This window comes from Rhinolophus sinicus, linkage group LG05, assembly GCF_036562045.2.
Source record: "Rhinolophus sinicus isolate RSC01 linkage group LG05, ASM3656204v1, whole genome shotgun sequence".
Lineage (NCBI taxonomy): Eukaryota > Metazoa > Chordata > Mammalia > Chiroptera > Rhinolophidae > Rhinolophus > Rhinolophus sinicus.
In genome coordinates, this window is record NC_133755.1 from 90479310 (window position 1) to 90504585 (window position 25276).

General features: G+C 54.6%; 1 protein-coding gene across 25 annotated transcripts; it reads left to right on the forward strand.

The window, feature by feature from the left end:
• The first annotated feature begins 1245 nt into the window (after positions 1–1245).
• Positions 1246–24927, forward strand: TJAP1 (tight junction associated protein 1). 25 transcript variants are annotated; one of them, XM_074332986.1, is made up of 13 exons: positions 1246–1321; positions 1819–1943; positions 8811–8940; positions 10616–10743; positions 17360–17457; positions 18173–18298; positions 19908–19936; positions 20683–20844; positions 21056–21122; positions 21339–21368; positions 22138–22245; positions 22347–22430; positions 23108–24927. In XM_074332986.1, exons 6-13 carry the CDS (start codon positions 18200–18202, stop codon positions 24212–24214), a joined length of 1686 nt encoding a protein of 561 aa, XP_074189087.1. In that variant the 5' UTR covers positions 1246–1321; positions 1819–1943; positions 8811–8940; positions 10616–10743; positions 17360–17457; positions 18173–18199; the 3' UTR covers positions 24215–24927. The 25 variants fall into 25 exon arrangements, with proteins under 25 accessions (XP_074189087.1, XP_019593977.2, XP_074189091.1 ...); XM_074332987.1 differs by having other exon boundaries at positions 1257–1321; positions 1796–1943; XM_074332989.1 differs by having other exon boundaries at positions 1302–1321; positions 1849–1943.
• The last annotated feature ends 349 nt before the right edge of the window (positions 24928–25276 follow it).

Here is a 25276-nt window from a genome sequence, read left to right on the forward strand (position 1 = left end):
TTCTACTCTTTCCTTTGCTGAGTCTGGGTTCTGTATTTGCTATCATTCCTGATAGGGCCAAGTCTGGCTTTGGGGACCTGTAATGCATTTTCCTATTTTGTAGTATTTTTAACCTCTCCTCCCCACCTCTGTATTCCAAAACCCCTCTATCTGTCATCTCCATGCCATTTATTCATTCAATAAACACTTGTTGAGCACCTACGATGCTAGGAATTGTTTTAGATACCGTGGTGGGGGTGGGGCTACTGTGGTGAGTGAGGAAAAGTCCCAGATGTGTGGAGTTTGCATTATAGTGGGAGATGGTCAATAAACAAACGAAGAAATATTTAATGTCAGACAATGATAAGTGCTATGAAAGAAAACATTAAGGCAGGGTAAGGGACAGTGGCTGGGAATGCTGTTTTAGATAGAGTGGCCAGGGAAGGCTTCTCTGAGGTGGTGACATTTGAGCAGAGACATGCATGGGAGCGATTATCTAGAGGAAGAACATTCCAGGCACAGGGAACAGCAAACCTAAAAGCCCTGAGGCAGCAGTATGCTTAGCGCATTAGAAGATACCATGCTATTTATTCATTAAGCATTTATTGTGTGCCAGACACCTGCTAGGAAATAGAAAAATGCCATCAGACACAGTTTTTGCCTTGAAGGAGCATTTGCTTAGTGAGGGATACAGCATATAAACAAATAATTACAATGCAGCATAGCTACAGTGAAGTTATGTGAAAGTGACTCGAGATGCCCAGCAAAAGGAGCCCCAAATCCAGTCTGGGGGTGTGAGGGTGGGGAGGGATTCCTGGAGGAGCTGACAATCTGAGCTGAGGGCTGGAGGAGGAGGAGGAATTGATAATGCCAGGGGAGGAGAGGGCTTGGACATTTTAAGGCCTGAAAACAGGACAATTGGGAACCTGAAGTCCCCAGGGGAGGAGGAAAATGAGGCTGGTGAATGTGGAAGAGGCTGGGTCATGCGGATCTCTGCGTGACGACTTGGAAAGCTGCCTTTATTCTTTGGAAGATGGGGAAGCAATGCTCTCCCACCATATTTTTGTGCTGTTTCCCCATCCCACCCCCCTTTTTTTTGGAGTACGAGACTCTCTCCCAATCCTTCCCACTATTGCCCTACTCCTACACTTCCTTCTTTCTCCAGTGTCCAGGCCTCCAAACCCGGCTCTTAGGAGATCCCCACTTTTCACTATCACCCGGCGCTCAGCCCGAGGCCACGCCCATTGCCACGCCCCCGGTGACGCACGGCGCCTAGTGCGTGGGGATTCCCGAGGCCGTGGCCACTACCCGGCCTGCCCCGCGGCAAGATGGCGGCCTGAAGGTAGCGGGCAGCGGCAGAAAGTTTGTTGTGGGATTGTAGTAGTCGGGCCGGGAGGCTAGAGTTGGGGGGCAGCGTGGGAACACCAGCATGGAGTAGGGGCGGAGGAGGGACTAGCTCCCGGGTTGAGAAGAGGAAATGGAATGATGGGAGGTTGGAGAGAAAAGAAGAGGGCGGTTGGGTAGGAAGGGAGGGGCCCTAGGATCCAGTGGCAGCCCTGGGGGAGGGGTCCAGGGCGGGGGACCAGAAGTAGGCGTGCAGGCCCTGGAGAAGCAGAATCACGGATTGGAGGGGAATTTCTTAACCTAAAGAAATCTGGAGCTTGTGACCGAGGCCCAACTGTACCAGGCCCGTGGGAGAGGAATGGGGTCTTTTCCGTGGAGGAATATAGTGGGGAAGGGGGAAAGAGAAACCTGGAGGATGCTGGGCAGGTTTGATAAAGAAAGAACTAAAGCCAGCCAAATGACCCTCTTCCAGACTCAGATTTAGCCTTTCCACAGTTCCTATAGCAGCATCTGCCCCAATTTCAGCTGAAGACTCAGGGGCCCCAGGGACTGGAAGAATCACAGTGCCTGCTTGGAAAGAAGAAGAGGTAGCGACTTGCCCAAGCCGAACCCCAGAGCGGGTAAGGTGGCCTCCGGTGACAGGCTGGCATGCTCCCTGGAAGCAGGATGCATGAGCTCCGAGTGATGCTGAGGAGCAGTTACTCTGAGGAGGGCGCTCTTCTATAGAGGTTGCCCTTTGTCTGTGGTCCTAGTTAGTGTTCTGCTTAGATTGCTTGCTGATGTTTGAGAGTTGGGTGTAGAATTGAGCCTGTGTGCCTTCACGTGTGCAGACGAACATGGGCAAGGGCCTAGAGATCACGTTGAAAATAGTTTAACACAGCCCTGTCACAAGCAGTTTCCTACATGCTCACTGTATCTTCAACTCCCCATCACGTCTTCAGTTTGGTATCCTGCCTGAAGTGGAGATTTGTGCGTGACAGATGGTGGGGAGTCATGAGAAAAAAAATTTCTGATGGTGTTCACTGAACATTTAGGCACCTGCTGTCACCAACTCCTGCGTTCGCTCTTGCAGCATGTCTATTTTTTTTCATCTTGTCTTTTGGTAAGAAGGGCTCATTAGTGTTCTTTGGGGGTGTGGCTTTGGTAGGTAAGTGGGGTCAGAGGAGGGAGAAAGGCAGATTGGGGTTAGGAAGAAAATCCAGAGCAGTTTACAGTAAGAGGTCACACTGACTGATGTAAAGCTCGGAGTGTTTATTACATCAGTCTCTGTTCCTGAGATCCCTGAAATTTGAGAGCTGCTTTTCAGTCTGGACCAGTACGGTGATGGGAGGAAAGGATTGTAGAATTTGCCCTTTTCTCATCTGGTAGCTTGCTTCTTTTCCTTTGTGTCTCCCCATCAAACCACATTAAACCAACCAACCAACAAACAAAAAAACAGTTTCACTGGCCAAACTGAGCATGGCTTGAGAGATAGTGGACTTGGGGTTGGAGAAGAAGGAAGGGGTCTGGAGCCACAGGATGCGGTGTATATGGTCCTCACTTCCTTTGATGCCCTGTGGTTATGCCCAAGCCAGAGTTGGGAGCAGGCTTCTTAGTGAATCCTGGTCCAGGGCTGGCATCTGCTCCATGATTGAACTGGGAGATTTGGTTTGATCTAGGACACCTCACTAACCATCTCCTGCTCCCCGTTCCTCCACCACCAAAAAAAGTTTGACTCCAGGTAGACCAACCCAACTCCCTGTTACTAGGCCAGATTCAATATCTTCAGATACCTAGAGAACTGATGCTATGTAGTTGTGACTCCATTTCTAGAAGGTTAGGAACCTTTTCTTTCTGAGGACAATTTGTGGATGGCCCCTTGGACATGGTGATCAGCCAGGAGAGTTTAGTGAGTGCAGAGGTTAAGAGCACTGACTCTGGAGCCAGACTGCCTCGTTCATATCCTGGCTTTGCCATTTGTATCTCTGTGACCTTTAAAAATTACATAGCTCTCTGTGCCTCAGCTTTCTCATCAATCAAATCGGTTTGGTAAGAGTACCTTTCTCATAGAGTTGTGAGGGTTAAATAAGTTAATACATTAATATATTTAGAACACTACCTGAGCCTCAGGACGTATAGTTTATTATGCTCGTCAGATCTTGGCACTACTGTATGCTTCCTGATCGAACCTGGTGTCTCTCTACAGAGGACCGGTACTGGTTTGGGCTGCTACCCTGATGTTAGAGAGGCGAGGCACCGCTTTTGGATAGTATAGACTTGACATGTAGATTTAAAGTTTAAAGTGATGTTAAAATGCCAGTGATTTCCTGTTGGAAGCTGCGAGGCTGTAGAATTATCTTTTTTACAGTTGAGTGATAATAATGATCGTTCTTACTGAGCGCATTTTCTGTGCCTGGCACTGTTGGGAGTGCTTTAAATATATTACGTCATTTTCATAGCAGCCCTAGGAAGTAGATACTGTTATCCCCATTTTATAGTTGAGTCAGTAGAGGTGCAGAGTGGTTAAGTAATTTGCTCAAGGTCACCCACCTAGTAAGTGGCAGATCTGGGATATGAACCCAGGCAATCTGGCTTCAGCCATTGAGTTTTGGGTTGTTTTTTTTTTGGACTTGGTATGAAGTTAACTTTTAAATATGCCTAGTGGCAGTTTGTATCTCTTTGTTTGTTTGTTAGATGTATATCCATATTGTAGTACAATTTTTTTGTTATTTAAAAAATGTTTTAGGAGCTGAGCTCTTCGTCACAGCTCTGCCCTTCTCAGAAATAACTGGTGCTGTGATTGTGGTGACGGTGACAGAGCCCTCTGTGCCATGTTAGCCACATCTGGACTCCCCATGATTCAACCTGGCCCTTGGAAAACCTTGGGCCTAGGTTGGGTGAGCAGAGTGACTTAGGAGCCACTCTAAGCATGGCTTAAAGGTGAGGGGGGAAGAGGGAAGGGTGTGTGTGTGTGTGTGTTCATGTTGATGTACATAGAAGGTTTTTGTCTGACTTGGATTACTGACATGAACAGTTAAAGTCGCAATCGTGTTAAATTTATAGACAGTCTGGATGCATCTTTCCTTTAAAAATGGCAGGTAGCAACAACGTACACAGGAAAAAAAAAAGGCATTTTAAACAGTTCCCTCCCCCACCCCCACCCCCACCCCCCATCTTAAGAGGAAGATGGAAAACAAATGTGCTTCTGCTTGTGTTGGCTGAGGAAGCTCCTGGCTCAGCGCTCACGTCTTTTTCCCTTTCGCCAGGCAGGAGGCCTGCGTGCGCCTTGGGGCAGAGGTGTGCCAGGGTTTGACAGACTGGTTTTCCTTTGCCCTGTATTTCAGAGTCGCTCTTCCCCTCCTTCTGAGTCACGTCCTGTCTATTTCAACTTGCCCTCAAGGCCCATCTTTTACTTCAGTAAATGACGCTCCACCCGGCAGTCAGAGTAGGCACGTGCCTGGTGTCTAACCAGATTCCAGGGAATTGGGGGTTCAGGAATGAGGGCTTTCCCTGGGAATTCTGACCCAGCCCTGTGATGAACTTTTCTATTTGTAGTGACACATGTGATTTGAGAGTTAGACAGCATCTGTCAGTCTCGGCTCCCCTCCTCCGTTCACTTAGAAGCCTCCTAGCTCAGGGTAGTGTATTTTATCTTGACTTGTACCGCAGGCAGCATGCTGAAACGTGTTATCTCCCGAGCGTACACCTTTGTGTTTTGGTAGAAGTCCTCAGACTTTCTGGATTCAGGTCACATTTGAGTAAATGATTAAACTGCAGGGTGAAGTCTGTTGGGTTTTGAGCTGATTCTCCCCCTTTACTGTTTTCTTTTTGTTGTTGAAATCAATCTCGTCTCATAACACCTCTTATTCATGTATTATCTTTGAATCTAAGGCCGTCACATCCTTACCACCACATTCCGAGTGCCAAGGACCTCTGGGTAAAGCGGGCCTTCATTTCTCACCTGGATGCAGCCTCTTACCAGTGCTCTGAATTTACCTCATTCTGTCTAGCTCCTGGGCATCTGCAAGGGCTGTTTCTGCTGTGTGGACTGCATTCCCCCTCCTCCCTTTACTTTCCTTTTTGACCTTCACATCTTAGTTTAAAGGTCAGTTGCTTTGGGATCCCGTCCCACCTTTAGTGCCCTTGTTCTGTGCTTACTTCTGTTTAACACACTGTATTGTATTAGGTTGGTGCAAAAGTAGTGGCGGCTTCACCATTATTTTTAACCTTTTAAACTGCAATTACTTTTGCACCAACCTAATAATTGCCTGTCTACTTGTCTGATTCTTACAAGACTCTAAGTGTCCTTAGAAGACTTAGTGTGTCTTATTCACTATTGTACTCTTCCATTGGGATGGTGCAGGGCACATAATAGGTGCTTTATAATACTGTGGTGCATGTAGGGTGAATGAAATGCGATGGGCAGTCTCTCCCCACTCGTCTTATCTTCTCCGCTGCTGTCAAAATGACTTTCCTATAAAAAATGATGTCTCTTCCCTTAGAAGTGCCATGGGTTCCCCTTGTTTTAGTTAAAATCCACACTCTTTGGCGAGGCATGCAAAAAGATTCTTTATACACCCTGGCCCAAACCCAACCCTCTGTCTAGCATGAGTTGCTGCCACTCCACTTCATCTGTCCTGTTCTTCATTGCTCCGAAATTTCCTGCTGCCCCTGAACCTGTTAGAGCCAGCCATTTCCTTTCTTCTTCTTCTTTGCTGTGCACTCGACTCTTTTCATAGTGCTCACCCTGTCTCTGAAACTCTGCTGCCCCTAAGACCCAGCTCCTTTGTCACCTCCTGTGAGAAGACTTCCCTGCTTTCCCGTCTTGCTGGTGGCCCCCCAGCACTTGGTTTGAACTTGTGTTCCGGCACTTACTATGTTATATGGTGAGTTCTCTGTTTCCTTGTCCTTCTCATTCACTGAGCTGACCTTCCCTTATTCCTGGGGGGGGGGGGGTAGGGGCGGCTGGGAGAGTTGAGGGGGTTGGGGAGTTGGGAGTGACGTGAGCAGTGTGAGAGAGTCTGATTTTGGAGCTCGGCAGACCTGGTTTCAATCTAGCCTCAGCCACTTAGCAGCTGTGGGACTGTGGGCAAGTTACTTAACCAGTAGGATCTCGTCCCTTATAAAGTAAGGACGACAGTGTCTTTTTTGCAGGAGTATTGAACATCAGAGAGAATGAGTTTCCAACATATAGCATGGTACCTGGTGTATGAAAAATACTCAGTAAATATTTGTGGCAGGAATGAATCCCACTGTAGAAAACTCAATGTATAAGAAAAGGCTTTGTTTTAGTCAAGCCAGGATAAGCCTTTTGCTTTCTGCCAGGTGGCCAGGAGCATTTTTGAGGTGGCAATAAAATTGAGAGTCGTCTTGTAATGAAGCAAAAAAAGGGAGATCAGGGACATCCTCAGTGAGTAGCTTGTGCAGAAGATTATTGCTACTTCTCCGCATTCTTGTGTTGAGTGACTCCTTTGGGGGAGCTGAGACTGGCCATGGCCTTGCTGGGTCCAGGTGGGGGGTGGTAGATGGTGGATTTGTAATGTAGTTAAGGTGGTGGGTGACTGGACGGGGTGTTGGAGGATCCATGTCTCCTGTTGTTCTGTGAACTGCAAAGTGTTGAGTAAAGCTGGCGGACACAGCTAGCCATCAAGGAAGCCAGACTTTTCGGCTCCAGTTTTCTTCGGACTTCGATGATCTTGTGCCACAGAACAGGCCTAACTCAGGTTCTCGCAGAAGCGGGGCTGGTAGCTGAGAGTTCTTATCCTTTCTTTGCCTTTGTTATTTTTAGTGTAGTTGATTGGGGGTAGTCCTGAGGATGCCAGTTCCCAGCAGACAATCAAAGCAAGCTGTTTCCAGAAGTCTAGACCTTTTAATTGGATAATGCCGGGTGGTACTCCAGGGGGAGTTTACAATCAGAGGAGGAAGGTGTGTCTGAATTCTCGGGAGAGCCTACTCTCTGGTCCTTAAACTCCTGCCCCTCCCCCCAGGCGCCTCTCCTCTGGGCCTTCAAAGCACTCACCGAGCTGCAGTCCAACTGGCTGTTCACCTGTCTGTCCCCAAAGAGGGGCGAGGCCTTCTATCTCTGAGGCTTCTTAGGGCCGGCCGGGGTCTGCTCCTGAAGGCTGAGCATTTAGGCCATACCTAGTAGGTACTGAGCCCTCCTGGTTCTGTGACCCCACCCAGTCCTTCCTCAGTGGGGTGAAAGCAAAGAGGATCTATCTGGCAGAACCTTTGGAACTCTTAGGAAGGAAGGTCCTGCATAAACAAAATGTGACAGTATTCACAATAGCGTTACTAATTATTTTTCAGGATTGAGTTCATCTGCCTAAGTGATTTTCCAGGTGCTTAGCTTCAGCTGCCCCCTGTCCAGCCTTTTTATTAGGTTGGTGCAACAGTAATTGTGATCTTTGCAATTTTTTTTTTAACCTTTTAAACTGCAATTACTGTTGCACCAACCTAATATGTTAATAACATGTCCCTAAGCCAGCAGGACCAGTTAAAAGAGGAGGTGAAACACCCCGGTATATTTTCTTGCTGAATTAGCATCTTCTAAAAAATCCTTGGCCGCTGGGATTCTCTGTGTTATTCATTAAGCTTCTTTTAGTGCCCCTGTAACCTGCTTGCTTTCCTGGTTGTATCACTAGTCTTATCTAGGTGTGCTCCAAGCTCGCAGCCAGGATTTACTAGTCGTGTTAGTGCCCAGACAGTCAAAAGGATGAAACCAATAGCTGAAAGTGGAATGAGAGGAGTTTTCCCCCAGCGCTGCTCCCTGTTCTTTGGCTCGGGAGTGCACAGGGCACTGTGGTGTGTTCGCTGATGGCACCTGGGCAGGAGTGATAAGCTGCATTGTATGTTAAGCAGATTTGGGAGGCGCTTGGAACCAGCTGGACTGGATTGTGTTGTGTACTTTTACGCTTTCAAGGGACTGAGTCTCCTGGACTGGCCAGGGGTAGGAAAGAGAGTGGGACCTCTTCTTTGTTAGGTACTATCTCGAAAGTGCCAGTTGTCTGCTCTCGGTGACATTGGGCATCCATAAAAGACATGACACATTGTCGTGGCTTTCACGTGGCTCCCTCGAGAAGGCAGTTTTCCATGCTTTGCACTGGAGTTGGAATCAGAGCATTCTGTCCTGGTTCTGTCTGCGGTCTGAGTCACTTGTCCTCTCTGTCACTTCAAAATGGGAGAACTCGACCCGGTCTGTGAGCCTCACTAGGCGACAGGGATCAAAGGACATCGAATGGAAGGGAAAATGCTTCCAGAATGATGAAGCACAGTGCACATGGGGGGCTTTGGTCCGTTTATTTAGGAATTGTGTGTTTTGATCATAATCATAATGTATGTCCTGGTATAAAATACCAACCACACCGGAAACTATAGAAAATAAAAAGTAAAAAGACCCTTCCCCCTGCCCCGTCTAAGCCCTTTCCCGAAGACAGAGAACTAACATTTTAACAACTTAACCATTTATAAGGTATCCTCTCCTTCTAATCATTTTTCTGTCCTTCTAGACATTCCTCATCATGTATTACCTGTAAAATAAACAAAACGCTATAACAATACAGACTGTTCTTCAGCTTGCTCTGTTCACCTAACAAGTTGCCCAGGGTCGTACTTGAGGAGCCTTTGAAGAGCCTGCTTGTAAGCTTCCTTCCCAGCTTGAGGGGTTCCCCTGGGGCTGGCTCCTTGGGAGGGATGGAGGGGCTTTACTACAGGTTCCTGCCACGGTGGCTCCCTGTTCATCTCAGGGATTGTTTATTCCAAGCTGAAACTGCCCGGCAGGAGCGCCCCTGAGTGGGAATCAGGATGGAAATAAGTGCAATATGGGCATCAACATTTCCATCTCACGCCTGTCTCTCCCCTTCAGTCCTCTGTCATCTTTGGCTGGGAAGAACGTAAAAATTAACCTCTAGTTCAGTGAAGAGAGGGGCCCTGGTTTCTGAGAGTTGGGTTAGCCAGGTCACTTGCTGCTCTACCTTCTGAAAGCAAACCAGACCCCGCTGGTATTTTTTTTATTACTTTAAAATTTTCCTTGTGGGTAAGGATCCTGAAGGGAGCCTGTCGTGATTTCTTCTCCGTCCAGGGAACACGTCAGAGCCTACGGGAAGAGTAGTCTTTTTCTTCTCGATAGTTATCTCACCCTCCACAGCCAGGCCTTGGCCTTTGGAGCTCTGGGGCGGTTGTCAGCAAGATGGAGAAGCCAGTGAGCAGGCAGCCGGGGAGCCTAGGGGAGGCGTTTCCTGCCTGCATTAATTATTAACCTAAGCTTGGGAAAAGGGCCAGGCCTGTGTGTGGGGCCAGGGCGGTGGTCGCTGTGCTCCCCTTTCTACCCTGAATCATCTCATCATGTGAAGGCCTTTCCAGAAAGAAGGAGGATTCCCTCCCTGTTTTTTCCCTGCCGACATGTTGCCTTTCTCTGTGAAGCACAAGCGGTGTTTGCTGATACACTTGCTGTAGCTTTCCTATCCTGCTGCCCCACGGCAACCGGGTCTCTGGGGCGCCACTGTGGCCGCATTTGCCTTGAGATCTCTAAGCCAGGGTGTGTCACTTCCCTTAGGGTGGTTCTGGAGGCTTCAGAAAGGAGTGTTTTCCTGGGCTGTTCCCGGGCTTGCTGTGAGGGGAATGCTAGCCTTTCTGGACACTGTTCATTCTGAGACGGTGGACTAGTCCCTGTTGGAGACCGGGGAGCCTGGCTATAGCATAGCCTTTATGTTTGCTCTGGGGGTTCCTCTGGGGCCAGCTCCCTGGGAAGAGCCACCCCCCTGGCCCTTTCAGAAACTGAAAGGTGGCAGTGTGCTACCCCCTGGCTTGACTGGCCCAGCTCTGAGCCGGATCACACACTGCCCCATTGTACTGTGCTCGTTGCAGCCTCTGATCCCTGGGCCAGTTCTCTCCCAGCTCTTTCCTCGGAGCCCGTGGGAGGCGCTGCGATGGACCCTGCTGGCACAGGCATGGGATGGGGGGCAGTGGCAGCTGTGGGTGGCTTTGTTCTCACAACACAGCTTTCAGGGCTCGGCGTAGCCTGGCAGCCATGTTTGGGGACGAGGTGAGAAGGGAGATATGCCCTTGGAAGCAGTGACCCTTCCACAACAGCTGACCTCCCTCGCTGTTGACCAACAGTGAGCCTGGTTTCCTGGGGCTTAGTGAGCTGGACTCCCTGGGTGGCATAGGGGTGCTGCACTTCCCTGTGGCGTGATTTCTGGGTGGGAGGAAGCCCCCGAGGGGCTGTAAGCCCAGAGGAGCGTTCCCTGTCGGGAGAGTGCAGTGCGTGCCCTTGGGCATCTGCAGCTTGGTATTCCTTCTGTTCTCTCTGCAGCTCCGGAGTGGGGCTGCTCACAAACCAAGCTGTCTGTTTGTATGAGCGCCTGGAGGCTGTCTGCCATGAGTCTGTCGCTAACCGTGCTAACCGGGAGAGCTGGCTGGTGGGGAGACGACACTCACCCTGTGAGTCTGACCTGGGCCAGCTAACCAGCCCTGGGAGTGCCACCAGCCGTGCTTCTGCCCCCACTTCCTCTCCGCATCCTGGATGCCAACCTCACGCCATCTCCTCTGCTCCTGGGTCCTCACCACTGGGTCCCCTCCATCTTCCCGGTCTCCTTGCTGTGGGTGGGGATGTGCCCCTGTCACGGCCAGGAGAGGAGGCTTTCCTGGACACAGCCACCTGCCCAGAGGCCAGCCTGCCACTGGGCTCGGCCTCCCAATCAGTGCCCTGCCCCCCAGGCTTTCTCAGAACTGGTAGCGTAGCTGTTTAATCTGCTTTTAGCACCACAACGTTAGACTATCCCTCGGTTCACGTGCTGTTTCTTTTTCATGCCTCAGACACAGATGGGACTTTTCTTCTAGACTAAATAGTTTCCTCCCCTTTTTAAAAGGGGAAGATTGGGTGGTGTCCCCATCATCCTCACCCCAGTGTGATAATTTAGGACCAGCTGCAGGGTTCTCCTTGGGGTTGGGGAGGTTGAGGAAAACCTTGGCTTGGTCGTGGGAAATTCCCTGGGCAGAAGAGTGAACCTTCTTAAGCTGAACGCTGGAGCCCAGAACCAGGTACCCATCTGAGTCCCATTGGTGACTGTCACTCTGGGAAGTGGAGTGGGTGGGGTTACATGTCTGGAGCTTCAGGTGGACTTTAGCCAAGGAGAGCTGGGTAGGGCGCCTTAGCCCGAGGGGGCAGGACCCAGCTTTGGACTCCACAGTGGGCCTAGGACAGGCCCTGGCCTCAGACTGGGAGACTGACGAGCAGCCTGCCAGGGAGAACTTCCGCCAAACTCCCTTCTCCATCTAGACTTGGAAGGGACGAAGGGGTCCGGAGATAACGGGAAGGCTGATTGCTTGGAGCTCCCTGGTTGTCTGCACAGGTGATTCTTTCGCCAGCCTCTCACGGCGGTGCAGTATGGGGTAGGCTGGATGGGGAAGCTTCAGGCCCTCCCAGTGGGTGCTGTGTCCTGGGGCTTGGAGTGCGAAGGCAGGGGGCTGCTTACTAGCGTGGGCTGGGAGTGTGTAAATGTGAGAGCCGGTGGGTGCTGCTGGGACATTCAGGGACCCTGAGTAGAGAGTTAGCAGGCGGGAGGGGTTTGTGGCGTGGCTCTGACCAGGAAAGCCAGAGGGGACTAGAGTGGAGCCTTAGTTCAGGGCCACCCCTCACCTTGCCCTTCCTTAGGAGAGGGCATGGGGACTAATGGCACGTGCTGGTTATGATCTTGGGGATTTGGGGCTCTCTCTTTGATGAGGGAGGTTTGGTTTGCTTGGCTCGTCATCAATAATCTTCAGCGCCTTAGTTCCTGACCAGTGTTTGCTGGGATGAGGTCGGGTGATAGACTTGAGGTATTTGCCCAGGTGGGGAACCAGGTGAGTGCTCAAGGCCACCAGTGCTAGCTCTGAGTCCTCAGGATTCCTCTGTGGCAGAATCTTACCCACCCATTTGGGCTTTTAAAAACTTGTCAGCCCGTTCCACTTAAAGCAGGCAAAAGGCCAGGTCAGGGCCAGTGTGTCCTAAGAGGGTGAGGTTGTACCTGCCCAGAGGGGTGGCAGATATGGCTGCTGGAGGGGCAGCAGGGCTGGTCTGGGCACAGACTGGCATCTTCCAGCCTAGTCATCAGCCCAGAGCAGAGCCTGCGCAGGCCCCACCCCGTGAGCTGCTGGCTGCTTGCCTGCCACGCGCCCAGGATTGCTGAGGGCTTTGCTCATGTATCTCAGGAACAGCTGCATGCCGGAAACTGGGGGCTGGTGGGCCAGCGGGAGGGGCGCCTGGGGGTCAGTGCAGGGAAGGCTGAGCCCCGCTAGCTCGGGAAGGATCGGCTCACTGTGCTGGAGGATGTTCTGCTGTTCACTGACGGTCCAGGTGGACAGAGGCCGTATTAATGGTGGTGGGGACCCCTGCCCAGTCACCTAGTTACAGGGCTGGCCCTTGCAGGGTGATGGTTTTTCTTTCTGGGGCCTCAGTTGGAGGCAGAGCCTGGGTATCAGAGGCTTGAGAAGCAGCTGGATTTGCATGGCAGGAGCATAGCCTGCTCCCAAACGTGCAGCTTCCTCCAGGCTCGCAGAGTGTGAGACTCCACATCCAAGGCCGATCGCTGAGGACAGTTCCTGCAGGGGCGGCACGAGTCCCGGGGTGATGAGACCTTCATGTTTCAGCAGTTGATTAGGGCTTTTAGGAAGGGCTGTATTTATTGTTATCATTTATTTATATCCTTGGGTTCCCAGGGAATGAAGGCAGCATACAATACAGCTGGAGTGGTCTGGACAGGGGCTGGTTTTCCTTTCATTTTAAAATCGGTAGTGATTGCTGACTTTCGTTTGACGTTTTTGGGGTGACTTATGAAGACCTTTAATGATTTCGGTGGTGAAGTGTGGACCCTTCATGATTGAGAAGATCGGTTGGGTTCACTGAGCCCTCACGGTCCCCCACTTACTTGATTCAGTGACAGCTGTGAGCAGAAAGGCCTGTCATTAGGTCTGGAAATGGTCTGAGCCCAGATAAACTGTTGGGGCCATAATTTCTTAAGGAGAGCATGGGAGAGCGGGGAGGCGGTTGGTCTTTCTAGGGCAGAGCCGCTGAACCGGGGGTGGGGTGGTGGAGTGAGGCTGTCAGGCAGAACTTGGGAGCTGGAGGAGACTTCAGGTGGGGGAAGGCAGTAGTTTGAAAATCGGAAGAGCCACACCCATTTTGGATTCAGTCCAGACTCCCCCTGCTGGGCCAGTGTTGAGGGGGTGGCCTGAGCCCTCAGAGGATGCTTGGATCTCTCTTCTTCTCCCGTGCCCTTGACTTTGCCCTGGGCCTTGGGCCGACCCACAGAAAGGATGGCAGAAGGAAATGACAGGGCGTCCTTGGCTCTTGGGCTTGAACCTTTTTTCTGTCCCACCTGGTGAGTGTTTGCTGGGAGTAGGAGTGAGGATAGTGGTTTGGACAGAATCCGGCTCCTGAAGAGGTTTCTCCTTATCCTGCCCCATCTCCAGCGGCGGTGACCCCTTACCACCGCCGCCGAAGCCCTGCTCACATACTCCACATTCATAAAAGGGAGCGGGTAGGAGTCCCATCTCCTGGTTAAAGAGGTGCTTGCAATTTTTTGGTCCTTTGATGAAAGGATACTGCTCAGCCAACTTCTGACACACTTTTCTCCTTGTATCTGTCTCTGTCTACACTCTCTGCTCAGCTGTTCAGTGGGTTCACAGGGCCGGTTCACTGTGCGTGCGAGGCCCATTGCTAATGAAAGCAGACTTTGTTCTCCGGAGGCAGCTAATCATGCCCATGGGCTGTAATCAGGGAGAAGGTATTTCATACAGGGCAGGCGGCAACAGGCGGCCTGCGCTGACTGGCAGATTGCAACATGGCAATTAGGACGCCATCACCCCCCTCTCCACCCCAGCAGATTCGGGGCTGAGTCTCTCCTCCACACTGATTTTGAATAAGTGAAGAATGAATATTACGCAGAAGAGGAAGGAGGAGGTGGAGTTGGTGAGGGCTGAGGAGAGCTGCTTTGTCTTCTCCCCTCCCTCCCTGGGATGGGGAGGGTTTCCTGCTGCTCTGAGTGTCTCCCTCAGGCCTGTAGGTCCGGCCCCAGAAGCCTCAGGCCCGACTGGGTCAGCCAGAGGTTTCGTCCTTGCCCTCAGCCTTTCTCCTAGAGCGCAGCCCTTCTGTAGTACAAACCCAGCCTATGATCCCGTGTCCCCACATCCTTACTCATCTGTCCTCAGGTCCTTGGAGCTCAGGTAGTTTGGGAGTGGGATTCTTTCTTGTCAATTTCTAGACCTTCCAGAAGACCGTTGTCTTGGTGGTGCCCCAGAGCTAGCTCAGCGTGAAGAAGCCAAGCGGCCCCGAGGCTGCTTGCTCGTCGTAGCCCATGGCCCATGCTGAGCAGTCCAGCTGTTTTCCCTGAAGGCCTCCTTTTCTCGACACAGGGTTGGGAGGGCAGAGACACTCCAAGGCCACCTGGGAACCTCTGGTGGCCAGTAGAGACATGTGGCCAGTAGAGGCTGCACCTAGTAGCTGGCATTCATGGCGGGATGGCTCTGCTGCCTTCCAGCTTACCTTTCATGTTCTCCCAGCTTGTGGGCCTCGTGTCCAGCTGCTTCTCGTCTTGTTCTCCACGGCACCTGGCATCGTGCTCACCCCTGGGTCTGTCCTTCTCGGTAACACTTCCAGTCAGGGAGAGCGGCCTGCCAGGCCCATTGTGTTCCTGTTCAGTGCTGGAGTTGTGGGCCCCTAGGGGCTGTTTCTGGGGCACTTTGCAGATCTCAGGAGTTGGAGCGAGGGCCCTGACACGCACTGGTATTTTTGGACACGGGGTAGGGATTGGCACAGACTTTCCCTCATGGACTTGTCCTGGGGGACACTGCAGGCTCCCTGGTGGACCGTCTTCCTAAGGTAGCATCGCCTTCTGCTGCCCAGTTGGGAGTGGCTCCCCTCCCTATGGCTAACGTGCTTGAAAAGAGTAGGCTCTGGCTGGGAGAGAGAACCCCCCACCTCCCGCCATTCATCCCGGAGAGCCCATGTCTGCATGTACTTGGCATCTCGCTGCCAGGCACAGCCACACTGGGCCCCTCCGCAAGCCAGACCACCTGGCTGTGGAAGCCCTGGGAGTGGGGGCTTGAGGTCAGGACGAGCTGTAGGAAGTGTGTCAGCCAGAGCGAGGCCTGGAGTGTGGCGTAAGGCCGCTCTCCCTACAGGGAGGGTTACCAGATACCTGTGTGTGTCCCTGTCCTCCCTGCCCACCCCCGCCCGTACACGTGTCCTGGTACCTAGAGGACATGCGGGTATCGGCAGGAGTAGGGGAAGGGAAGAAAAGAAGTGGCTGAGAATAAATGGGGCTACACAGAGGGGCCCGTGAGGAGCAAGGGGCTACTCAGCTGATGGGGTCAGGGCGGGAAGGGAGCAGGAGCCTAGCTTCTCCATCGAGAAGGGGAGAAGGCAGTGGCCAGCTTGGGAGCCTGCCCTGGGTTTTATAGCATCTCTGGCTACCTGTGTTTCGGGCTCTACCCCTTTTCCAGCTCACATACACCCCACCCCACCCCATGTACACCCTCTGAGTATCAGCCCTGGTACCCAGGTTTGCTTGGAACTTTCTGGGCCTCTCCTCCAGGCCATAGGCGCTCTCACCCTGGAGCCCTGTGGAGGGGTAGCCCCGGGGAATCTGTGGGGGTGACTTGTTTGCTCCCCACACCCCAGGAATGTACTGTCCTTTCAGGCCCACCTGGATTCCTGCGCAGGGAGTCAGCCCGACCCAGCATGCTGCTTGTGCCCTGTGGGGACACGTTCTGCCTCACCGTCAAAGGGGCGGAGGTTGGCGGCTCGTGCCTGCTGTCACGCCTTCGCTCCCCCAGAACCCCAAGCCAGAGACCAGGCTGCCCAGACAGGAGGGAGGCCACTCCTGCGTTCCCGCCCTCTCTACCCCCTCACCGTTCTTCCTGCCTCAGGCCCTGTTGGAATGTGACAGGAGTCATGGCCAGGGCATGTCCCAACAGCAGGAATACACGCTTCAGCCCGCTAGGCTTCCCTCAGCCCCCAGCTCTGCTTAGGTGGATGGCAGTGGGAAGATTGTTTATGCCCAGAAGGCCACCTGAGGTTATTACTGCCTCTGCTGGTCCCTGTGGCGGCTGCTGCCCCCATGCTGCAGCTCCGCTTATTACAGGTGGGGGCAGAACCCCCAAGAAGCTGGAGGGGAACAGACTAGTCAGTCCAGCCAGCTCATGCAGAGGAGACGCAGGCTTATCCAGTGAGGAAGGGCCACACAGTGTGGCAGAGTCCTCACTGAGCCTGGAACCCAGCTCTCAGCCCCCCGTGTTTTCTACACCAGTGTTTCTCAACCTTGGCTCTCTGAGCACTGTGCGGATGGTTCTTTGTCGTGCACGCTGCCCTGTGTTACAGGATATTTAGTAGCAGCCCTGGCCTCTGCCCACTGGGTGATAATAGCACCCTCCTGTTGTGATAACCTGAAATGTCTTTAGACATTTGCCAGACATCTAAGAAGGGGAAGAAAGGGGACCACAATCTCCCTGTTTGAGAACCGTCATTGCTCCAAACTGCCGCCTTTTCAAACTTCCTCTCCTAGGCCCACCCCTCTTCATCACAGAGTCTATTTACCACCATTGCACATAGAGGTAGTCGCTGGGCTCCTGGAGACATTGCTAGGAGCTTTCTCCCCAGTACTTTCTTGTATCTCTCTAGGCTTTTTCCTGGTATTGTCTTCTGCGATCCATGTTCTCCAAATCTCATAGTTGTTTCCAGACTCTGAAAAGCCTGGTGGACGAGCAGGATAGACATGGGGTAGAATCAGGATAGGACAGGACCAGACCCATTTCCGACTTGGGCACGTGGGTAAGCGGAGCCCATGAACACGTGCACAGATGTACATGTGACAGTGCTGCACGGAGAATGGCAGGTGCCCCGTGTTGCCCATCCTCTCCCGCCTCCACCACGTTCCCCTCAAACTCCCTGTGCCGTGGCTTTCCTGGCTCGCTCTTCCTGGGGGCCCTTCCAGGTCCCGGACTGGACAGGCTGGCCTGTAGCACTGACAGAGAGGCGGCTGACACCTGGTTTCCACTTTCTTCCCTTCTCTGGTTTCAGGAGCTGTTGGCCAGAGGAAGTGGAGGGGCTGTGGGATGCGGAGAGCCGAGGGCTAACTCCCTGACAGCGGAAAGGAGTGAGCTGCCGACAAACAGACGGTATGTCCCTGTGAGGCCTGTGCCCCCCCCCCGCCTCCCCCTTCCCCGCGGTGTGGTTCTCTTCTGGGGAGGCTGGCAGGGGAGGCAGGCAGCTGGCTGCTCTTGGTCGGGGGCTGGTGAAAAGAGAGTGGTGTAGGCTGGGGGCTTGGCCGTCAGGGCTCTCTCGAGCGTGGGGACCCCCACTGAGGATCCTGGGTGGGGTGAACATCCTCGAACCCTTATTCTGGTTATAATTTTTTTAAAGCTAACCTTTATTGACTATTTCTTGGGTACCAGGTACTGTTCTCAGTGCTTTACATAGTTTTCACAACAACCCTATGAAATTCGTGCTGTTCTTACCGAAATTTAGAGTTGAGGAAGCAGATGCATGGGGACAGTTTTCCCTCCGAGGCCACCTTCTGATCCCCGAGGCCACCAAGAGAGTGGCGGGCTGCCCTTCAGACTGCAGACTCCGCGGGCACAGTCCACTCTCCCGGGTGCCCAGGCCCTGGGCCCTGCCTTTCCCACCCACCCCTCTGTTCCCATTGGACCCGCACTCTCCTGACCCCATGGGCACCCACGCACCAGAGTCCAGCCCTTCTAGTGGCCCCAGCAACGTCCAGGCCCATTTGCCTGCTGATGGCTCCTCCCTATGTCCCCATTGCCGTCCTTTCCCCTCAGTCCAGAGACCTCTTGCCCTCGTTTCTGAGCCTCCTCCTTCCTTGCTTGCCCTCAGCAGGTCAAGGCGCCCTCACCTCCCAGAATGACCAGTGCAGCCCCTGCTAAGAAACCCTATCGTAAGGCACCCCCCGAGCATCGGGAGCTGCGGCTGGAAGTTCCTGGATCCCGGCTTGAGCAGGAGGTCAGCAAGACGGTACCCACCCTGGCTGGCGGCACCGGGCCCCTGAGGCTGGGTGTCTGGCAGACTTCTCCCACCTGAGGGGACTACTGCCCCCCCCCCCCGAGTTGGGGTGAAAGTATGGCATTGCTGATAGCACCTGGGGTGTCCTAGCTGCAGCAGTGCTGGTGGGGGCAATGTAGGCTCATGGGGGGCAGCTGTGAGCACATGTCCACATGTCAGGGAGCCCCCGAGTCGTGGTAGCTCAGCAGAAATGATCCCATGCACACAGTATTGCCCTTCCTACAAGAGGCAGCCCACCAGATTGCGGGGTCCCAACCTGCCGGGGGTGGGGACTCTGGCCCTCTGCTAGCGGAGAAGAGCCGTCCAGCCTGCGGCCCCTCTGGGGGCTGTTGGGAAGCCGTGCTCCAACTGCTGCCACCAGACCAGCTGTTCCTCACTGGCCCTCGGAAGGAAGTCCGGTCCTTCCTCCAGCTTTGCTTTGTTTGGCTACCATTTGTGAAATACGTGCTCCCGGCGGGGACCGCATCAGGTTCTTAGGAGGCCTCCCGTCAACTGCAAATCATTGTCTAAATCAGTTGTCCTCCCTCATTAAGCTCACTGACGGGAGGAAACGGGTATTGGGGTGGTGTATTCGCCTTGCTGTCGTGTTGCAGCACCGGGAGCGCACTTACAGAATCGAGAGAGAGGTAGCACATGCCGAGCATCAGGCGTGCCATGGCCACTTTGGTCAGCGTCCAGGCAGAAATGCCATGACTCGCCCATTTCAGGTCAGGGAACAGTACATAAAAAGGCCAGGTATTGTGCGAGGTGCCTTGCCCTGGTTTTGTAGATGCGGACACGGAGGCTGAGCAAGGTTCATATAACCAGTGTGTGGTAGGAAAGGAGCAAATCCAGGTGTCGGTGGCTCCAAAGGCCACCCACCTCCTTTGCCTGCCCCGACTGATGCTTGAAGTGGTCAGCTCTGTTTGGAGCGGGACCCTGGACATTGCCCTCTTGCCGTCACATGTGCCTCCTCTGCTTTGGGTGTGGCCAAGCTCTGACTCTTGGGCCGTGACCAGCGTGGGCTTTTGGGTGGATGGGCATGAGGTTCAGAGCAAGACAGGACGCTTCGCTCGTCTCGGTCTGGATCCACCCAGAGGCTCTCCTTCATGTACTTGTTCGTGCCGAGTCTCGATGAGGGCCTGATTCTGCCTCATTGTCAGAGCTGGGAACCCTACTATAGCTCAGCCCGATTTCTTCACTTCTCTGGAAGGTCTCTGCCATGCCTGTGGGGTCACCAGGATCCCGTGAACAGCTGAGAGTCTCTCCCTGGGAGAGGCAGCATGGGTAGCAGAACTTTTCATCGCTGGCTCTGGGCTTAAGAGACGGATTAGAGCTGGGTGAAGGTTGGAAGGGGTTCGTGAATCTTCTAGTCGGCATGGGAGAAAGTAATCTAGGCTTGTCTGGCCATTACTGGATTGCCTCCGTCTCTCCAGAGCCCTGCAGCCCACTTCTGCTGTGAGTCTCTGGGCTTCAGACATGGCCCTTTCCAGGGCTCTTTGGAGGGTGGGCCAAGCAGGAGGCCAGTGGTCCAGAGCTGAGCCTCAAGCTTCTGTTCTTTTGTGCCCAGGAGCCCCTGACTGACGCAGAGAGGATGAAGTGAGTACCTGCCCGAGAGCCCACCCGGCCTCACCTCAGTCCCTTTTAGCTCCAGGCGAGGTTATTGGTATAGTTGAGCTTTTCCTGGGATTAGGTAGAGGTAAAGGTTGGGTTGGGGTGGGGTGTTTTAGGGACTCTGGGAGGAGGCTTGATGTTGTGGATATTCCTTATAGAAAAAGGTTTTGTTCCATGGGCTCCAAGAGAACCTGGAATCAAGGAGGGGGTGGCTCTGAGGGCCTGCTCTTACCAGCCAGCTGTTGGCCAGCTCCTGGCCGTCCTGTGCCAGCTGCCTCCCTGCAGCCCTTTCTGTCAGCCATGTGAGGCCTCTGGAGAGGAGTGCAGTGCTGGGCTGGATTTCCAAGAGATTAATAATGAAGCAGCCTGACTGCAGTGGGAAACTGGAGCTGGGGGCCTGGTGGCCGGCTGGCTTGGGCTGTAACCAGAGACAGCCTGGGAGGTGTACCCCCACCCAATCCTGTCTTCTCATTCTTCTCCAAGGGGGGTGGGGATTGCACTGCCCTCTACCATCCCCTCTTCCTCCCTCAACCCTCCAAGCCAGGCTGTGTGCTCAGGGCCAGTGGCCTATGGAATGCTGCCCCAGGCTCAGGCTGAGTCTCAGGGAGTCCCCTGCCCCCAACTGCCTATCCTCGTGTCATCTCCACTCCCTTTCTGAGAGCAGCCTAGGGCTCCAGGGCTGGCCCTTCCATCTCTGATGCCCCTCTGCCCTTGACCCCTCCCCCTGCCAGGCTGTTGGAGCAGGAGAATGAGGAGCTTCGCAGGCGCCTGGCCTCGGCCACCAGGCGCACTGAGGCCCTGGAGCGTGAGCTGGAAATCGGGCAGGACTGCCTAGAGCTGGAGCTGGGCCAGAGCCGCGAGGAGCTGGACAAGTTCAAGGACAAATTCCGCAGGTATGGGAAGGAAGGGCCAGGACACACATGCACGCATCTCCCCATTCATAGGGGGTTGGCTGGAAGAGGCCTCAGAGATCGTCTGATTCTGATGAGAAAACAAAGTTCTGGGAGGAGAATGACTTGCCCAAGATCCTGTATCAGGGAGGTACTGAGCAGGGGCTGAAACACAGGGTCTTAACACAAGGGTCTGCCTTGTGTCCTTCCACAGGCTGCAGAACAGCTACACGGCTTCCCAGAGGACCAACCAGGAGCTGGAGGACAAGCTGCACGCGCTGGTAATCTGTCCAGGCGCTGCGGGGCCGCCGGTGCTCAGTCAGCAGAGGGCTGGGCTGCGCCAGGGGGTGCCTTCTGCCCTGGGGCCTGGGGAGGGGGCAGGAGGGGGGGGCACCGCCGTGTGCTGTGCAGTCAGGACTGTCGTAATGCTCACACTGTTTCTCTTCTCTCCTCGTCTTCCCCTCATGCTGCCACCGCTGCTGCCGCTCTCCTCTCAGGCCTCTCTTAGCCACAGCTGGATTTTTGCAGTTGCGTCTGAGTTTGTGTGTCTCCCCCCTTGCCCTGGCCGTCTCCTCCTCTGAGAGCTGGGGTTGCTGGGCCCTGTTCCTTTCCCTCTACCCACTGCTGTCCTCTTCCTTCTGGGAGGCCGTTCAGTACCCGGTGCTCCCTTCCTGGGGGACAGCTGCGAGCCTGGCTTGGCTTGGGCAGAGGCACTGACTGATGTCACCACTGAACACGAAGAGCTGCTCAGCGGCAGTGGCAGCAAGCCCACGCCACTGCGGGGAGGGGGCTGTGGGTCCCGCCCGTGAGCTGGACAGCAGGAGGCTGCTTCTGAGCCTGCAGTGCCCTCCTTGCTGCACGGGATAACTCACAGGCCCCCCCGCTGCCACCCAGCCCACTCCCTCCTGCCTCTTCCTAGCCTGAGCCTGGAAACAATTACATACATAGGCTTCAGTGCCTGCGTTTGCACAGGTATCGCCTCTCGGGACCAGCTGCCTTGACTCGTGCGTAGAGCTCCTTGAGCTCCTTCCAGGGACGGGCAGCTCTTATCGAGGCCTCTGTCCTGGGCCCAGGCAGCAGCAGGCCATGCGCAGAAAGCCCCCGTCCACAGTTACCCCAGAGAACAGGAGAGCTGTCTGGTCTCCTTCTGTCTGTCCATCCTCTGTCTCTGTTCCGTCTGCCTTGGCTGCCTTAGCACCTGTGGCTTCCTGTGTCTCTGGGCTGGGAGGAGGGGAGGAGGAAGAGGAAGGGCTGGCTGGGGTGTGGGCTGGGTTCACCCCAAGTCTCGTGCCTCAGATCAAGAAGGCGGAGATGGATAGGAAGACCCTGGACTGGGAGATTGTGGAGCTGACCAACAAGCTGCTGGATGCCAAGAACACCATCAACAGGCTGGAGGAGCTCAATGTGCGTGCGTCTCGGGGGCCTGCCTCGCCGGTGGCTGGCTCTGTCCTGGGCCGCCCGCTCCCCTGGCCAGGGCTGGGCTCTGAACCACGTTGTATCTGCAGGAGCGGTACCGGCTGGACTGCAACCTGGCTGTACAGCTGCTCAAGTGCAACAAGTCCCACTTCCGCAACCACAAGCTGGCTGACGTGAGTGCAGCACCCTCTCCGGCGCGGCCAGCCCAGCCTTTTCAGCATGCCCCTAACTCGTTTCTCCCCCTCCTCCCGCCTTTACCCCTCTCTGCTTTGTCTTCCCCTCGCCCCAATGTCTCCTCTCAAGCCAGTCAACTCTGCCGCTGGGTGCTGTCCTGTGTTCTCTCAAGGGCCCATCACCAGGGCTGGGAGCTGCCCTGTTGGTGTTCTGGGAACAGAGACAAGGAGAGAGGGACTCAATTTCAGAAGCCCCTACAGGAAGGGGGTGGGGGTGGGGCAGAGCTAGCAGCCATGAGAATATTGGATTAGGCCCAACTGACTCCCTTACCCCAAGGAGCAAACTCTAGACCCCGGAGCCTGAGGCCCCAGGGCCCTGCAGAAGGAGTGGAGGTATTCCCAAGGTCAAGATAGATTCTCAAATGTATGTCGCGTTTGGGCAGAAGCTACTGCTAAGATGAGGAAGATAGAAGACTGAGAGTACTTGTGCCTTAGCCCTAGTTCTGGGTTCGGATCCTGGTTGTGTTAATCAGAAGCACCAGCAGAGCAGACAGCAAGTGCAGGGCACAGAGTGATGCCTGTGTGTGGTAGCCTTGGTTTTTGCCATGATTTTTGCAAACTGTCTTAGGTTGGGATCATTCATGTCTCCCTTCCCTTCTCTTGTTCCTTTACTCCAGCTGCCCTGTGAGCTACAGGACATGGTTCGGAAACATCTGCACAGCAGTCAAGAGGCTGCCAGCCCAAGTCCTGCCCCCAGCCTGGCACCGGGGGCTGTGGTACCCACCTCGGTCATTGCCCGGGTGTTAGAGAAGCCAGAGTCTCTGCTGCTCAATTCAGCGCAGTCAGGCACTGCTGGGCGCCCTTTGGCTGAGGATGTCTTTGTGCATGTCGACATGAGTGGGGGTGCCCCAGGTGACCCCGCCAGTCCCCCAGCCCCTGGCAGCCCCACCCCCCAGCCCAATGGGGAGTGCCGCCCTCTGAGCACTGCTGGGGGCTCCCTGGACGAGGAGCTGCCCTTGCCCACGTTGGAGAAGCTGAGCCCCTACCCCACCCCGTCTCCACCACACCCGCTGTACCCCGGCCGCAAGGTAATCGAGTTCTCCGAGGACAAGGTGCGAATCCCCCGCAACAGCCCGCTCCCCAACTGCACCTACGCCACCCGCCAGGCCATCTCCCTGAGCCTGGTGGAGGAGGGGAGCGAGCGGGCGCGCCCCAGCCCAGCGCCCAGCAGCCCGGCCTCAGCCCAGGCCTCGCCCCAGCACCAGCCCTGCCCAGTGCCCCCCTCGCTCAGTGCCCCCGCCAGCTCCGCCAGCTCCGAGGAGGACCTGCTAGCCAGCTGGCAGCGGGCATTTGTGGACCGCACTCCGCCACCAGCCGCCGTGGCTCAGCGCACAGCCTTCAGACGGGACACACTCCCTGAGCTGCAGCAGCATCTTGCTCTCAGCCCGACTGACAGGGTTGAGGAGGTTCTGGCACCTTCTTCCCCACCGGGTGAGAGAGGGCTTTTGCTGCCAACAGACCCTGACTCTGGGCTTCCCAGGGAAGACGAAGAGGAAGAGGAAGAGCTGAACCTGCCCCTCAGCCCCGAGGAAGAACAACAGACGCTGCTGCCCAGTGACAGTGGCACAGAGAAAGGGCCTGGCACGTGCCACACCGAGGACAGGGCCTGGGCGCTCCCCAGCGCCGGCCGTCCTCAGCGCAGCCCCAAGAGGATGGGGGTGCACCACCTGCACCGCAAGGACAGCCTGACGCAGGCCCAGGAGCAGGGCAACCTGCTTAACTAGGCCCCTGCTCGCCTTCCCGCCTTCCCGCCACTGCCGCACTGGGACCACGTCAGGCTCCCGCCCCAGCCCGAGCCCTTGCACAGCCGCCTCCCAGGTCTGCACAGCTCGGTTCTGTGCGGGGAGGGCCAGGCGGGCCACACCAGCCCCTTCCGCTGCATTGACTGTGACCTGTACCCCTCGCTCCATGGTTTTTCCCTTTTCTTCTTGGAATATTTATTCTCCAAAGACAACATGCAGCCGGGGCTCGAGACCTGTCTTCAGATCAGCCCAGTCCAGACCGGGCTGTTTGTTCTAGGGAGCCGAGGGCTTTATTCTGTCAGTGTTCAGCCGCCGTCCTCCTTTCCCAGCCATGAGTTTTGGTTTTGGAGGCGAGGTATCACTGGGATTATTAACTTCTAATTTCTGTTTTCTATTAACCTTTCTGTTTTCTGCCTGTTTCCCTCTCCCCACGAATCCTCTGCACAAGCCGTTGCCTTCAGAGGGCCTGGCACAGTGGGCCCTCGGGGTGAGGGAGGGGGCTGACTCAGGGCTCCCCTCAGCTATTTCCTTCTCCCCTCTGGAAGGGAGTGGACGGTGGGACTCAGGGGCCTCCAGGCGGGGCTCTCGGTGGGGCCTGCCTCCCTCCCAACCTTGACCTAGACTGTTACTCCCAGCTTTGGGAAATTTTCACATCGATGACTATTTTGAAATTAAATAAAACTATTTTACTGGTATGGCCTAACATGTCTATTAATGCCCTTCCTTCTACTATTCTCCCCATTCTTGAGTATTCCCAGTGCCTGTGATACCCTACGCTTTGCTAGTGACTCCCGTGCCCCACTCTGCCTGGGGCTTCCTGGGCTCAGAGCATCAGGCAGTGGAAGAAGGTGTACCTCAAGGAGCCTTGACAGGGTCCCCGAGTCTCCCCTTGAGGTAGAGTCCAGACCAGACCAGCTCTGGAGGTGGCTTCTTTACCTTAGTTATATCCTTATGGGGCCTGTGTAAAATGTCATCTCAGAACCCCAGATCCTAAGCCTGAGCCAGACCTGTTTGGGACTTTTGGGGGCCAGAGGACACTTTGGC

What these genes read in the sequence shown, in the direction of transcription:
- TJAP1 (XM_074332986.1), top strand. Translation starts at nt 18,200, where the DNA reads ATGACCAGTGCAGCCCCTGCTAAGAAACCCTATCGTAAGGCACCCCCC. An exon ending in GATCCCGGCTTGAGCAGGAG is followed by an intron (nt 18,299 to 19,907) that starts GTCAGCAAGACG and finishes TTTTGTGCCCAG; the next exon opens with GAGCCCCTGACTGACGCAGA. An exon ending in ACAGGCTGGAGGAGCTCAAT is followed by an intron (nt 22,246 to 22,346) that starts GTGCGTGCGTCT and finishes TTGTATCTGCAG; the next exon opens with GAGCGGTACCGGCTGGACTG.